This window comes from Saccostrea cucullata, unplaced genomic scaffold, assembly GCF_032062105.1.
Source record: "Saccostrea cucullata isolate Sc308-1 unplaced genomic scaffold, CSIRO_AGI_Scuc_v1 ctg14954, whole genome shotgun sequence".
NCBI classification, from domain to species: domain Eukaryota; kingdom Metazoa; phylum Mollusca; class Bivalvia; order Ostreida; family Ostreidae; genus Saccostrea; species Saccostrea cuccullata.
The window spans coordinates 823-13,357 of NW_026919227.1; the positions used below are offsets into that span (position 1 = coordinate 823).

At 33.6% G+C, this 12,535-nt stretch overlaps 1 protein-coding gene across 1 annotated transcript; it reads right to left on the reverse strand.

The window, feature by feature from the left end:
- Window positions 1-201: 201 nt before the first annotated feature.
- LOC134282827 (plasminogen-like) lies at window positions 202-11,446 on the reverse strand. The gene is made up of 15 exons (XM_062765216.1): window positions 11,329-11,446; window positions 9,741-9,883; window positions 8,940-9,053; window positions 8,698-8,789; window positions 8,464-8,593; window positions 7,015-7,190; window positions 6,650-6,737; window positions 4,795-5,046; window positions 4,074-4,310; window positions 3,419-3,541; window positions 3,168-3,284; window positions 2,673-2,789; window positions 2,121-2,366; window positions 1,357-1,602; window positions 202-234 (listed from the first exon to the last, which is right to left on the reverse strand). Exons 1-15 carry the CDS (start codon window positions 11,424-11,426, stop codon window positions 221-223), a joined length of 2,193 nt encoding a protein of 730 aa, XP_062621200.1. The 5' UTR covers window positions 11,427-11,446; the 3' UTR covers window positions 202-220.
- Window positions 11,447-12,535: the final 1,089 nt, after the last annotated feature.

Genomic DNA, 12,535 nt, shown 5'->3' on the forward strand with positions numbered 1-12,535 from the left:
TAACCATTTTAAACATGCACTTCAATATCAAGTAAAACCCAATTTAGAATGCTAATAATTTATTGATCAAGCACTCATGATCAATAGGCTTATAATAAAAAAAAGTATAGCTATCATCATAGGATCTCCATTTAGAGGTTTTCTACATTTTTCCAGTACATTTCGTCTCTTATAGAGTAAATAAATTTCCTTGAAACAAACGTGGTCTTCTATATTCAGGTTAAATCTTCCCACCTAAAACAAAAAAAAATCATCTTAAATGACTTCATTCCTTCCAGAATCAACATATATTCATGTACATAATGACTGTAACTATTCTGAAGTTTCACATACCACAAAGAGGAACAAGGTAATATTTCTCATCTCTTGTAGTATTAACTCACCACAAGAAGAAACATATAGTAATACTCTCATCTCATGTAGTCACTTACAACTAGAAGAACTGAGAAAGATTCCCATCTCTTGTTGTATTGACTTACCACACAGAGGAACAGAGCAATAATCCCATCTCTTGTATTGACTTACCACACAGAGGAACAGAGCAATAATCCCATCTCTTTTTGTATTGACTTACCAAAGAGAGGAACTGAACAATAAAATCATCTCTTGTTGTACAGACCTATCACAAAGAGGGGAACAGCAATAATCCCATCCTGTATTGCCTTACCACACAGAGAGACAGAGCCATAATCCCATCTCTTGTTGTATTGCCTTACATGTACTACCAAGAGGAACAGAACAATAAACCCATCTCTTGTTGTATTGACTTACCACACAGAAGAACAGAAAAATAATCCCGTCTCTTGTTGTATTGACTTACCACTGAGGGACAGAACAATAATCCCATCTCTTGTTGTATTGACTTACCACACAAAGGAACAGAAAAGCAATCCCATCTCTTGTTGTATTGCCTTACCACACAGAGGAACAAAACAATAAACCCATCTCTTATTGTATTGACTTACCACATAGAAGAACAGAACAATAATCTCATCTCCTGTTGCATTGACTTACCACACAGAAGAACAGAACAATAATCCCATCTCTTGTTGTATTGACTTGCCACACACAGTTACGGAGCAATAATCCCATATCCTGTATTGCCTTACTACACAGAGGAACAGAGCTATAATCCTATCTCTTGTTGTACTGCTTTACCGCACAGACAGACAGAGCAATAATCCCATCTCTTGTTGTATTGCCTTACCACACAGGGGAACAGAACAATAATCCCACCTCTTGTTGTAGTGACTTACCACACAAAGGGACAGAACAATAATCCCATCTCTTGTTTTATTGCCCTACCACACAGACAGAGAAAGAGCAATAATCCCATCTCTTGTTGTATTGACTTACCACACAGAGGAACAAAGCAATAATCCCATCTCTTGTTGGGATTTGTGGTATAGCACCATGGCCCCTTAGGTTCCTCTCCATAAGGATTACGACAATAGTTCTCCTGATCCCGAATGTAATTATACCCATGCTGATGTGGTGACTGGGAATCCCAGCGCATGCACGTGTACCCATTTATAGTCTTGTTAGCATGGCCAAAATAATCTTCTCCTCGAGCAACATTCAAGCATTCAGACGGCGGAGTGTCTGTAATATAGAAGCGACTTGTAATGCGAAAATCTAATATTTAAGCAAGAGATCTCTAAGTCAATGCTTTATTGGAGTTTTATGAAGAGGGTTACTTTTACATTCGACAGCTGACTTTTACATTTTAGTAAATGGAGTAAGTGACTGTTTCAATTGTAGAAGTCAGTCGTCGATTGTAAAAGTAAGTCTCTTCATAAAACTCCTTTAGTAATACAACAACTTTGATGTCAATTTGGTTCGGACAGACACACGGATCAACGGGAAATGGGCATCGGATTCGCACAATCTCACTTATTGGCATGTCAGTGTGGTAAACTTTCAAAAAGCTACGATGAGCAGTTTCTAAGACATTGTTACAGACAGAAAAACACACAATGATGTTTGCATAAAGTCCATTAGTGCACAGAGGTGTTTTGATTGATTGGAAATAAATTCGAGAAAGTAATCTGATTAAATCAAATATCAATATTTTCCATATAAAAATACTTGATACTAAAAATTCTCTCATTGGAACCTACCACAAGTCGGTATGTTGCAAAGTTCCCATCGTTTATTTGGGTCAGAGGTGTAGCACCACGGGGTAGGTTCTTTATCCGGGTTCCTGCAGTAGTTCTCGTGACTCGCCATGGACGTGGTAAAGCGATGTCCATGTGGAGTACTTTCATTCCACCGCTGACACGTTCGGTTGTTGACAGTTAATGATATGGTTCCTCGGTACTCCCAGCCAATGATGGACCGTTTACAGTTCTCTGTTCTTAGTGGAACTTAAAATACACAAGAAACGTGATTTGCTGAATGAAAATGGTAAAAATTACAAACAACCATCCATCTCAAAAAATATGTAAACAATACAAATCTGGAAAGAGGGTTTAAACACGGATCCCTGGAAATTCTAAAGGTGGGGCCAGGTGCATTGAGAAGTAAACATCACCTTCGACCGTCACACCCCCGTATGTGTAAAATGTGTACTAGTTTTTTTTGGATAGAATGATTCTATTTGACAATTAATGTGGATTCTAATGATAAATGTTGAATTAAAGTAAAACATGTAAACTGCAAAGAAAACTCACCTTCAGTTTCACACCTGTCTCCTTGGTAACCCAGAAAACAGGAACAATTATAGGAATCTCCATCATTTGTGCATGTCCCTCCATTGTAGCATGGGTTCGAAAAGCATGCCAAGTTGTCTGACAATAAGAAATAGTATTCTTAATTAAAAATACAATATTCTTTTATATTTCGATTGAACTCATCCCTGAAGCTAACAAAGTACATGTTGCAAGTATTAGTTATATGATCATTCATAGATATCATAATACTGTAGATTCCTAAATATCTGTGAGGAATTAATTATCGCAGTAATTCACAAGAAGTACCACACACGAAATTAAAATACTTTTATTTCGCGCGGAAGGCTATACAAAATCTCTCCATCAACCCCCACTCAGGAATTATTGTTAATTTTACATTTAAGAGCCAATTCGCGATAATATAGGCACTCGCATAGAATAAGGAATCTACAGTATGTTTTCCAATGCTGCAAAATTATATATTGAGGATATTACCACATGGCGGAATGTTGCACCTTTCCCAGCGTTTGTCGGGGTCGGTCGTATAGCACCATGCTCGGTTCTCGCCGCCCATGTTACGACAATAGTTCTCCTGAGCAGAGGTTAGTGGCACTGTCAAATATATATAACAATAGAGTAACATTTACAGTAAATCTTGTTTATTTTGAACAGATATAAAACCGAGAATTGCTCATACCGAAAAATCTTTTTAGTCTAAATCTAAGTTACACTAAACATATATTAACTTGAATGAGAATGCGGTTTTTGTTGATCCCATCTTTGACATGATCGACCACTTGTAGTTGTGTTGATTTTTCCAAAGTAATCAATATTTTGAGCTAGCAGTGCGCATTCCCGAGCTTCATCATCTGAAACGAACAAGAATTATTGTAAACCAACTATTATTCGTGACGACTGTATTTCGCGATTTACCAAGGGTAAACTAGTTTGCAACGATTAATTTTCGCGATCAAGTCTATTTAGGTTCTCTTGTAAATAGAAAATGAGACTTTATGGACCGGTTCGCGGCGAGAAATATTCACGATGACGAGGCTATAGCGAACTTAGTGAAAATTTCTCGCATGCGAATAAAAGTTGGTTTACAGTAAAACGTAAATTTAGATTGAGCATTTAATCTGAATTATACTTTCCTACTCTTGTTTAAAAATAATGCAAAGGTCAATAGGTTATTCCTTTGCCTGGAATCATAAACTGACTACTTTTATTCCATATTTTCAAGATTAGGCGAACATGTACTTGTATATTCAGCTGTGAAACAATGTTTTGCAACTAACTTCATGTAACTCGATCAAACAATTATAGTTAATTTTAGGGCAACAGAAAATAAATGAGATGTGTACTTAGATCAAAATGAGAGGTATACTAAGATCGAAATCTTACTGCACATTGGCACATCGCAATATTCCCAACGCGTGGAGTTATCCTCTGTGAAGCACCAAGGTTCCTGTTCTCTACCCCTGGGGTTCCGACAGTAATTCTCGTGGCCCATCAGACCCGCGTGCGAGTGTTCGTGTGGTGACTGTGAATCCCACCTCTGACACGTTTTCCCGGACTTTGTTTTGCTCACTCTTCCAGCATACTCGTATCCAATACTAGAGCGTCTGCATTCTTCATATTCTGCAACCAAACACGATGGTATTTGATTTACAATACCATTAATTGTTAAATTAAAAAAAGTATCAAGTACAGTGTACAAGTAAATATTCTAGCTGGTCAATTCAATGTGCCTTTTTAATGTTTTTATCAATGTAAAAATTATAAACATGATCCAATTTTTGAAATGATAATTTAAAAAAAAACTGCAACACAGAGCACCAGAACAACACCTATAGAATATACAATATATATTTTCATAAATACTGAAAATAAATACCCGTATAAGCTGAACTTTTAGCGATGATTTAATTAATTCTGACATTGTTAGTTTTATTTTATATCTCTAAAATTAATTGCGTGTCATTTTTATTAGCTTCTTAAATGAGTATTTTAAAATAGCTTAATATACATTTCGCTAAAAATAAAATAATAGTACCAATCTTTTAAGACAAATTGCTAAATTTTCGTTTCGCTAATTTTTTTTACTTATGCGGTACTATAGTACCACAAGCAGGTATGTCACAGTAGTCCCAGCGGTCCCCAGGGTCCATAGTGTAACACCAGGGGTGGTAGTCATTGCTCCGGGGGTAAAGATTCCGGCAGTAGTTGGAGTCGTTGACTAGGGCAGCATACCCAGTGTGTGAATGGGGCGTTTGATCCGCCCAGGGCTGACAAGCCTTTCCGCTCCGTGTTACGTTGACTTTCCCTTTGTAATCCCCGCCCCGGTTTGTCTTCACACACTCAATATTTTCAGTCACTGCAATATCAAGTTGGTATTAACCACATGGATTTACTTGACAATAATGATTTTTGTCCAAAGTTTTCCAAGTATGTTAATAAAAATTTATTATATTTGTAAAAAATAATAAAAATGTTAAGCATCTGATAATATCCATATATGAATGCAATTTCATATTTTGTGTGTAGCTTTATTGAAAGAAAATTGATTTTTGCTAATTTCTTATGGTATATTTTAAGTAACTTTCTAATTTTTGTTCAACACTCTATGTAATATCATGTATATTTTGGGATTTAGTATTTTTATTGTCATATTCGTAAGATTATGATTTGTTTTTTTTAATGACATGTATTTTACTTAAGTTTTTTTGTAAATCATTGTGGTCAACCTTTTGACAAATAAATTGATAAAACAAGGATATCAACAGTTTAGAAAGATTTTTTTTTATGTTTTCCATGTCAAGGGGCAAACATCGGGTGTAATCGGTCAGCAGGGAATGCTCGCTCCTTCATGGCACCTGATCCCCTCTGGTATTTTCAGAGGTACGTACCTGTTGCTCTGCTCCCGATCTGTTATTATTAAATGGGCTGTGCATTTAATTGATTGTATATTGTTTAACGTCCCTCTCGAGAATTTTTTACTCATATAGAGACGTCACCGTATGCCGGTGAAGGGTTTCAAATTTAGACCTATACTCGGCACTGACGGCCATTGAGCAGTAAGGGTTCTTTATCATGTCAGCGCCTACCGTGACAGGGGAACTAAGTTTTTAAGGTCATATCCGCGAACGAGAATCGAAACCGGGCGTCCCGATCACGAAGCGACCGTTCTACCACTAGGCTACCGTGAACGGTACTTTGCACTTTTATATTGTTCGTTATTTCTATTTAATACCAATTTACGTATTTGTAGATGGAAGAAGGGAGTCACATAAGAAAAAAAAAATGGAACCAGTAAGCGATGGGCAGTAAGAAAAAATATGAAGACAACAAACAGTATAATCAAGTTTAAAAATTCTTTGAAACAAAACAAATTAAAAACAGAGCAAACATAGACCTCTAAAACATCAGAGGTTGTAATAGAAGAGTAAACATCTTCCCCGAGTTTGTTCCTTAATTATCATGATTGGATAACGATTCAGTTTGAAAAGCTTGACCTATATATAAGTATGAAAATTGTCAGTCAATTTTCGACTTAGCAATATATTGTATTTGCTAACAAGGTCATTATACCATAGTAATTATGATTCAAAGAAAACTGTTGATATTCTTGTACCATAAACTTATTTGTCAGTAATTTCGTTTCAGAAATTGTTCTAATGCAAAGCATACTCTTGCTTGTCGAATCAACTGGGAGACATAAACTATATATACAGATGCTAATTGTAATTGCTACATAAATAGAAAGAATAGAAAGACAGGCAGATACAGACAGACAAAAAGATGATATTAAAAAATACTACCAAATAAACCATATACCAGCACTGAGATTTGCAAAATGACTTAAACCTTGACTTGTATATAACTCGGTCTCATGTTTAAATGTATACATGTATTCAATCATTTTTGAAAAATTCTGTGTTCAAAACTTTTATTGATGTTTATGACAATAAAACACAAACCGTTTGCGCATGCTCCGACAGAAAGAACTACGTCATCTAAGGCAATATCACTACTCCAATCTTCACCACGAACAGCTTCAAACACGATCTGATTTATCAAAAGTCTAATTTTATATGAATCATGATCAGTAAAATTATTGATCAGAAATAATCCAATAAAGTATAGTTCTTTCCGAATTAAGATTTTTTTTCAAAGAACTGAAATTTTCATTCTTCTTATATCCTTCATATATATTTCACTGTCTTTTTTGAAGCTGTATAAACACGCAAAACTATAAACAATAATTATTGAAGTTAATTATTTGATAATAGATTATCAGAACAATGTGCTTTTTTTCTGATAATACTTAGTCGACCAGTATTACCCTCAGTTTTTCTATTTGCTCAATATTGACACGAGCGAATTTCCACTTGCTGCCCTGGTTTCCTGTTTCAGACCAGATGGCGCTTTGGGACCTGTTTTCCCCGGAAATCAGGACTCTCAGTGAATCAACTGTGTGACCAAACATGTAGTAGTAGAACGAAAGGCATCTCTCTGAAGCTAAAAAAAGAGTCAGATTTAGAAATCAGAAAACAGTTGAGTACAATATACTCAGTCAAATAACTTTTTTCAAACAATTTAATTAGTGAAATGTATTTTAACCTACTGAATGTTACAAGTACAATGCATATTAACAAGTACAAATACATGTACATATGCGTTTTTCTTTGTCCTTCCAGGATTTTTCCACCCATATTGAAACTCTTACATATATACACATCGCAGCAGAGTTAAGGTTACAAATGGAAATATCGGCGATTTTTAAAGATAAAAAATACATACTTTATAAGGATTGGCGATTCGGTTTAGGAATTTACTGATATCAAAAAAAGTAATGTGGTTTAAATCTACATGTTGGGGACATAAATTTTTTTTTATTTAGACTTGTCATGTAATGTCGACGTCACATGACTTTGGCAATTATACTTGCAGTTTAGAGGTCATCTATAAATGCCAATATTGCAATGGCATAACCAAGTTAAAAATCTTAGTTTAATTTATAGTCCTTTTGAACACTATATGTAGTTTGTGAAAAGTGCTGCGAACCTATATAGATTCCCTTTTTTAATTGCCAAAATTTAATTTGTTGGACGATAGGTTGAATATTTTGCTGGTCAACTACATTAAATATAGCTATAATTATTTTATTTGCAAGATTTCAAGAGGTTCGCAGCACTTTTCAAATATCTTAATGCTTTTTAAGTTTACGTTTAAAATTTTGAAAAGATACATTGAGGGTATGCCCTTGCAATAAATCGATTTATTAGGGTCCTTCCATTACTTTTTCAATGAATCTGGATACAAACACACGACATTATCGCTTTTCTGGAGAATGCACGTACAGTTTATAAATAAAATACTAAAATAGACATCGCATCCAAGTTAACGGTCTTTCATTTTACTGCAAATAATATTTTATTTGAGAATAAAAGACATTTTTCATTGTATAAAATGTGACTTGATCAGCCTCTCACTGTGTACAGACTGCGTCATTTTTTGCGAGATGACGTCACATTGACAAGTGCATTGCGATCGATGCAACGTTTATATACTGTTGTGTGGGATTTAACAAACGACAAAACTGCATGCAATAGTAAGTTTGTATGTAGTATACAGCTATCCAGCTGTTTGAAATAACAAATAATTTCATTTTGTTGTATTTTGAAGATCTTACATTATGTGTGACGTCATAGTAAACATTTCCCGTACAAATTAGGCCCTGCCTCCTTACTGTAACCTTAACTGTGCTGCGATAAACAGATTCTATAAATACCTGGTAGGTCCAAGTTAGATACCAGCCATGCCTTCTCTCCCTTTACTCGAGGATCTGACATTTCTGTAAAAATGTACCGATTTCCTTTGTGTGCTCTGTCAGGTCCCGTGCCTTGTGAACTACTGGGACCCTAGTATGGTTTTAAATTCATTTAATTTAAAGATAATTAATTACAGAAATGAGCATGAATTTTTATATTTAACAATAAGGACACATTGTTAAGACTTTACATACTGAGTTAACAGCCCAGTCAAAGTCGTCGCCTTCTTTAGTGTTTTCTAAGAAACACTTCGTCTTTTCAAAGGTACATTCAAATGTGGCATCACCTGCTCGAATTATTCATTGTAGGATTAATTAGATCGTTAAAGATTAAATGTTTCGGTGAAGATGGTTTTATGTACATACCCACGGTATATATGTATTTGAGTAGCTAATTGTATGAGATTCACACATGGAGATTATTTCTACGAACTTACTTGACATTTTGTCACACAACTTTCCCTCAAAACCAGAGTAACAGGAACACGTAAACTGGCAATCCATCTTGCTTTCATGGCAGGTACCATATACACATGGGTTATCCTTACATCCTTAAAAGAAGAAATACTATCTTCTACTTACGTAATAAATACTTCTATATTCTAGTTTCACTTTTTGAGCTTTTCATGAAAGAGTAGAATAGGATCAAGAAATTTTAGTATTAGATTCACAAAAATGAGCTAAATATAATTTCACAGTTGATAAACTAGGCTTATTGACTCTAAACTATAGTTTATAAACCGTGAAATATAGTTAACAATTCACAATTTTCATCTATAAAACTATATTTAACGGTTGTTAACTATAGTTTACTAATGCCAATCTAAGTTTATCTGTCTGTAATAAAACGTTAACAATAGATTTTTTTGATGAACATAGATCCACGTCTGTAAACTATAATTTACAATCATACACTATAGTTAAGAGTTGTTTATCATATTTTCACAAATCGTGAAACTATATTTATCAGATCATTAACTAAAGTTAAGAGTTGTAAACTATGGAGTCGTAAACCATAGTTTACAAATCGTGAAACTGTATGGTTTACAGATGTAAAATATAGATTAACGTTGTTAACTATAGTTTATAGCCCGTGAACTATAGTTTACAACCGATAGACCTAGTTTATCGACTGTGAAACCCTGTTTAGCTCATTTTTGTGAATTTGGCGTGCCATATACCGGTAATACACATAAATGCAAATCCTTTTTTCATTGTTTTAATCTTTTAAGTCATACCTCTTCCAACAGCATTAAATCTGAGTTTGAAGCCCTTCTCCACTTGTCTGTCCTGTACAAATTTACTGTCAAATGTTATCGTCATAAAGTTAGGGCTGTCTTTGGATCCCGTCCACTGATCCCCTATAATGTCCCCACAGCGTCTGAATAGAAAAGCAGATGCTCACTGGTAAATCATCAGAGTAACAAAACAGGTACTAGTAATAAGTATGAATAGAAAAGCAAGCTCACTTGTTAATCAACAGAGCAGCAAAACAGGAGCCTGACTAGTCGAAAAGATATATACCTACCAGACCTTAAATAAATTACTTGTAAGTAAAATTATCGAAGGTTATAATTATGTGTAAATTACAGTATAGAATTGAAACCCATTTAATTAGGTGAATATACACATAAAAAAATTCCTGATCTATCTAGAAAGTATAGTAAAATGTCCAAAATTGTGAATTGTGTTCAAGAAGTAAGAACAGAAAGGTGTATACGTTATTCTCAGCACAAAAATGTCAAATACATTATTTTTATTATTCTAACTAAAAAAACCTTATTATATTAGTTAAAAAGGAAAGGATATTTATTAAACTTTGCAGAAATATAATCCTTTAAATAGTGATAAGTTAATTCAAAACTTAGTGGTGAGTTAAATATATATCCCCATTTGCTTTTAATATATAACATAACATAAGCAGAAACTCAAAAGTTTAAAACGTGAATTCATTGCACGTTTAAAGAACATACTCTAAAGACAAGTGTCGAAAAGCCAAAAAAAAATGTGAAAGTAATTTAATCAAGTTAAAATATGGTTAAGTTGAAATACAGATTTAAAACAAAACTTAACCAAAACTTTACAATGCATGTTATGATGCAACGATTCTATTTTAGGAATAAATCAATATTTCTTTAGTAAAATTTCATCATGTTTAATTGTGGAAATTTTTAGTTGGAATAATATTTGTCATAAATGCAATACCTTCGATCTTAATCAAACTGATCGAAATTAAATTTTAAAAAAATCATATTTAAAGTATATGGAGAGCGTATGGAGGAGTAAACGAACAATATTCAAGCATTTTAGTACATTCAAACAATAAAAATCGGAAAACACGAACCTTTAAAGCATTAGAGGTGGCATCAGGTGCCTTATAATATAAGAGTGAACATCTACCGATCGGTCACACCCGCCGTGTGCTCCTTGTCTTGATTGGTAAGTGTGTATAATGGATTAAAATTTTACATTTTGTATGACAAACATCATTCAGGAATTGACTTAATGATAGGTTGTATTTTCTGACAAGGTCATCGTATATATTGACCAAAAACGAGAAACGAGACTGTTGAAATACTTGTTTCATAAACGTGTTGGACAATAACTTGCCTCTTCTTTATACATTGTTCATATGTAGAACAAGACACTTACTGTACATCAGACACTTACTGATCAAATCAACCGAGACATAAACGCCATAGGAAGTTGAGAAGGATTTATTGCTACATAAGTAAGGGAAGTTGACTATTGAAAAATAGAAGACATCATGATTATCATAAAGCTTAGTTGTTAGATTATCATAAACGTCTTGGCTGAAATACTGACTTGATTCCTGTCTGGCCTGGCAGGTTATATTGGATTTCCAACCAATGGTAACATCTGTTTAAATTGTTGTCGGCCAGGTGGAGTTCTTCTACTGTCATTCGGACATACCATCCCTCGGGGGCCTGACATTTTTTAAAAGATAAAATTTAATAGTAATTGCTTCTAAAACAATTATTTTATACTAATTTGATCCATAAAAAACATAAAAGTGAAAAACATTTAATCCAAGGATAATGTGTAGTAATTCTTTTTTACTTAAAATCAAATCCATTAGTAATCAGACCTTTCTACTTTCGTTTTAGACGTTCAGATTTATTTATAGTTCGCGCTAACAAGTTAAACGGCATTTGATTGGTTAGAATTTCCCTAAAGGCGGCGCTGTCGTCTGCACTATTGAGGAGCGGATCTATCTGTGGCCCCTTTCACCAGAATAACCTTATTTATTTGTTAAATAAAATTTACCAATAATAAATGTCTTCAGGATTATTATTGTCAACACATACCAAGCTAAAAATATTGGATTTTTTTAGACAGTATAATTTTTTGAACAGTTAAAAATATTTATAGAAGTGATAAAATAAAATATCCTGTGAAAAGGGGACTCAATAAGAGTGTGTGGATTTCTTCTTCTTCTCTCTCTCTTTTTTTAATAAGGTTTCCAAATTGTTTATGAATATCTACTTGTACATGGATACATAAATATTTAGCAGATCTATGGAAGTCTGAGTATCATTTTTGTTGTGATTTTTTTTTTAATTTAATATTTTATTGTATGAAGTTTTTCAAATGACAAAATTTCAGTTTTTTTAAAGATCACTATCAAAAGAAAAATCTAATACTATGTATGCATTTGAAAAAAAAAATGTTCAAAAAGTTTTTTTTTTGACAACTGGAATTACATATAAACTTATAAAGTCTAAATTAAAGCAAGAAAAAATAAGTTAAAACAATCATGTAATACTATGATATAGAGTCTGGAGAAGTAGTTGTTCAGTCTACATACATCTTTTAGTAAATGCATGTACTAAATATCCACAAAGTTATACGACTTCAAAGTGCAGTGCATGATGTTAATGTATAAATACCTATATGCATGTACACTACTGTACAATACTCAAATTTAATACACATCAAGCATATTAACTTCTGAACATTAAGAATTAGTTCTTTCATATTTCAGGTGTAACAAGACATCCCTTATGGTACC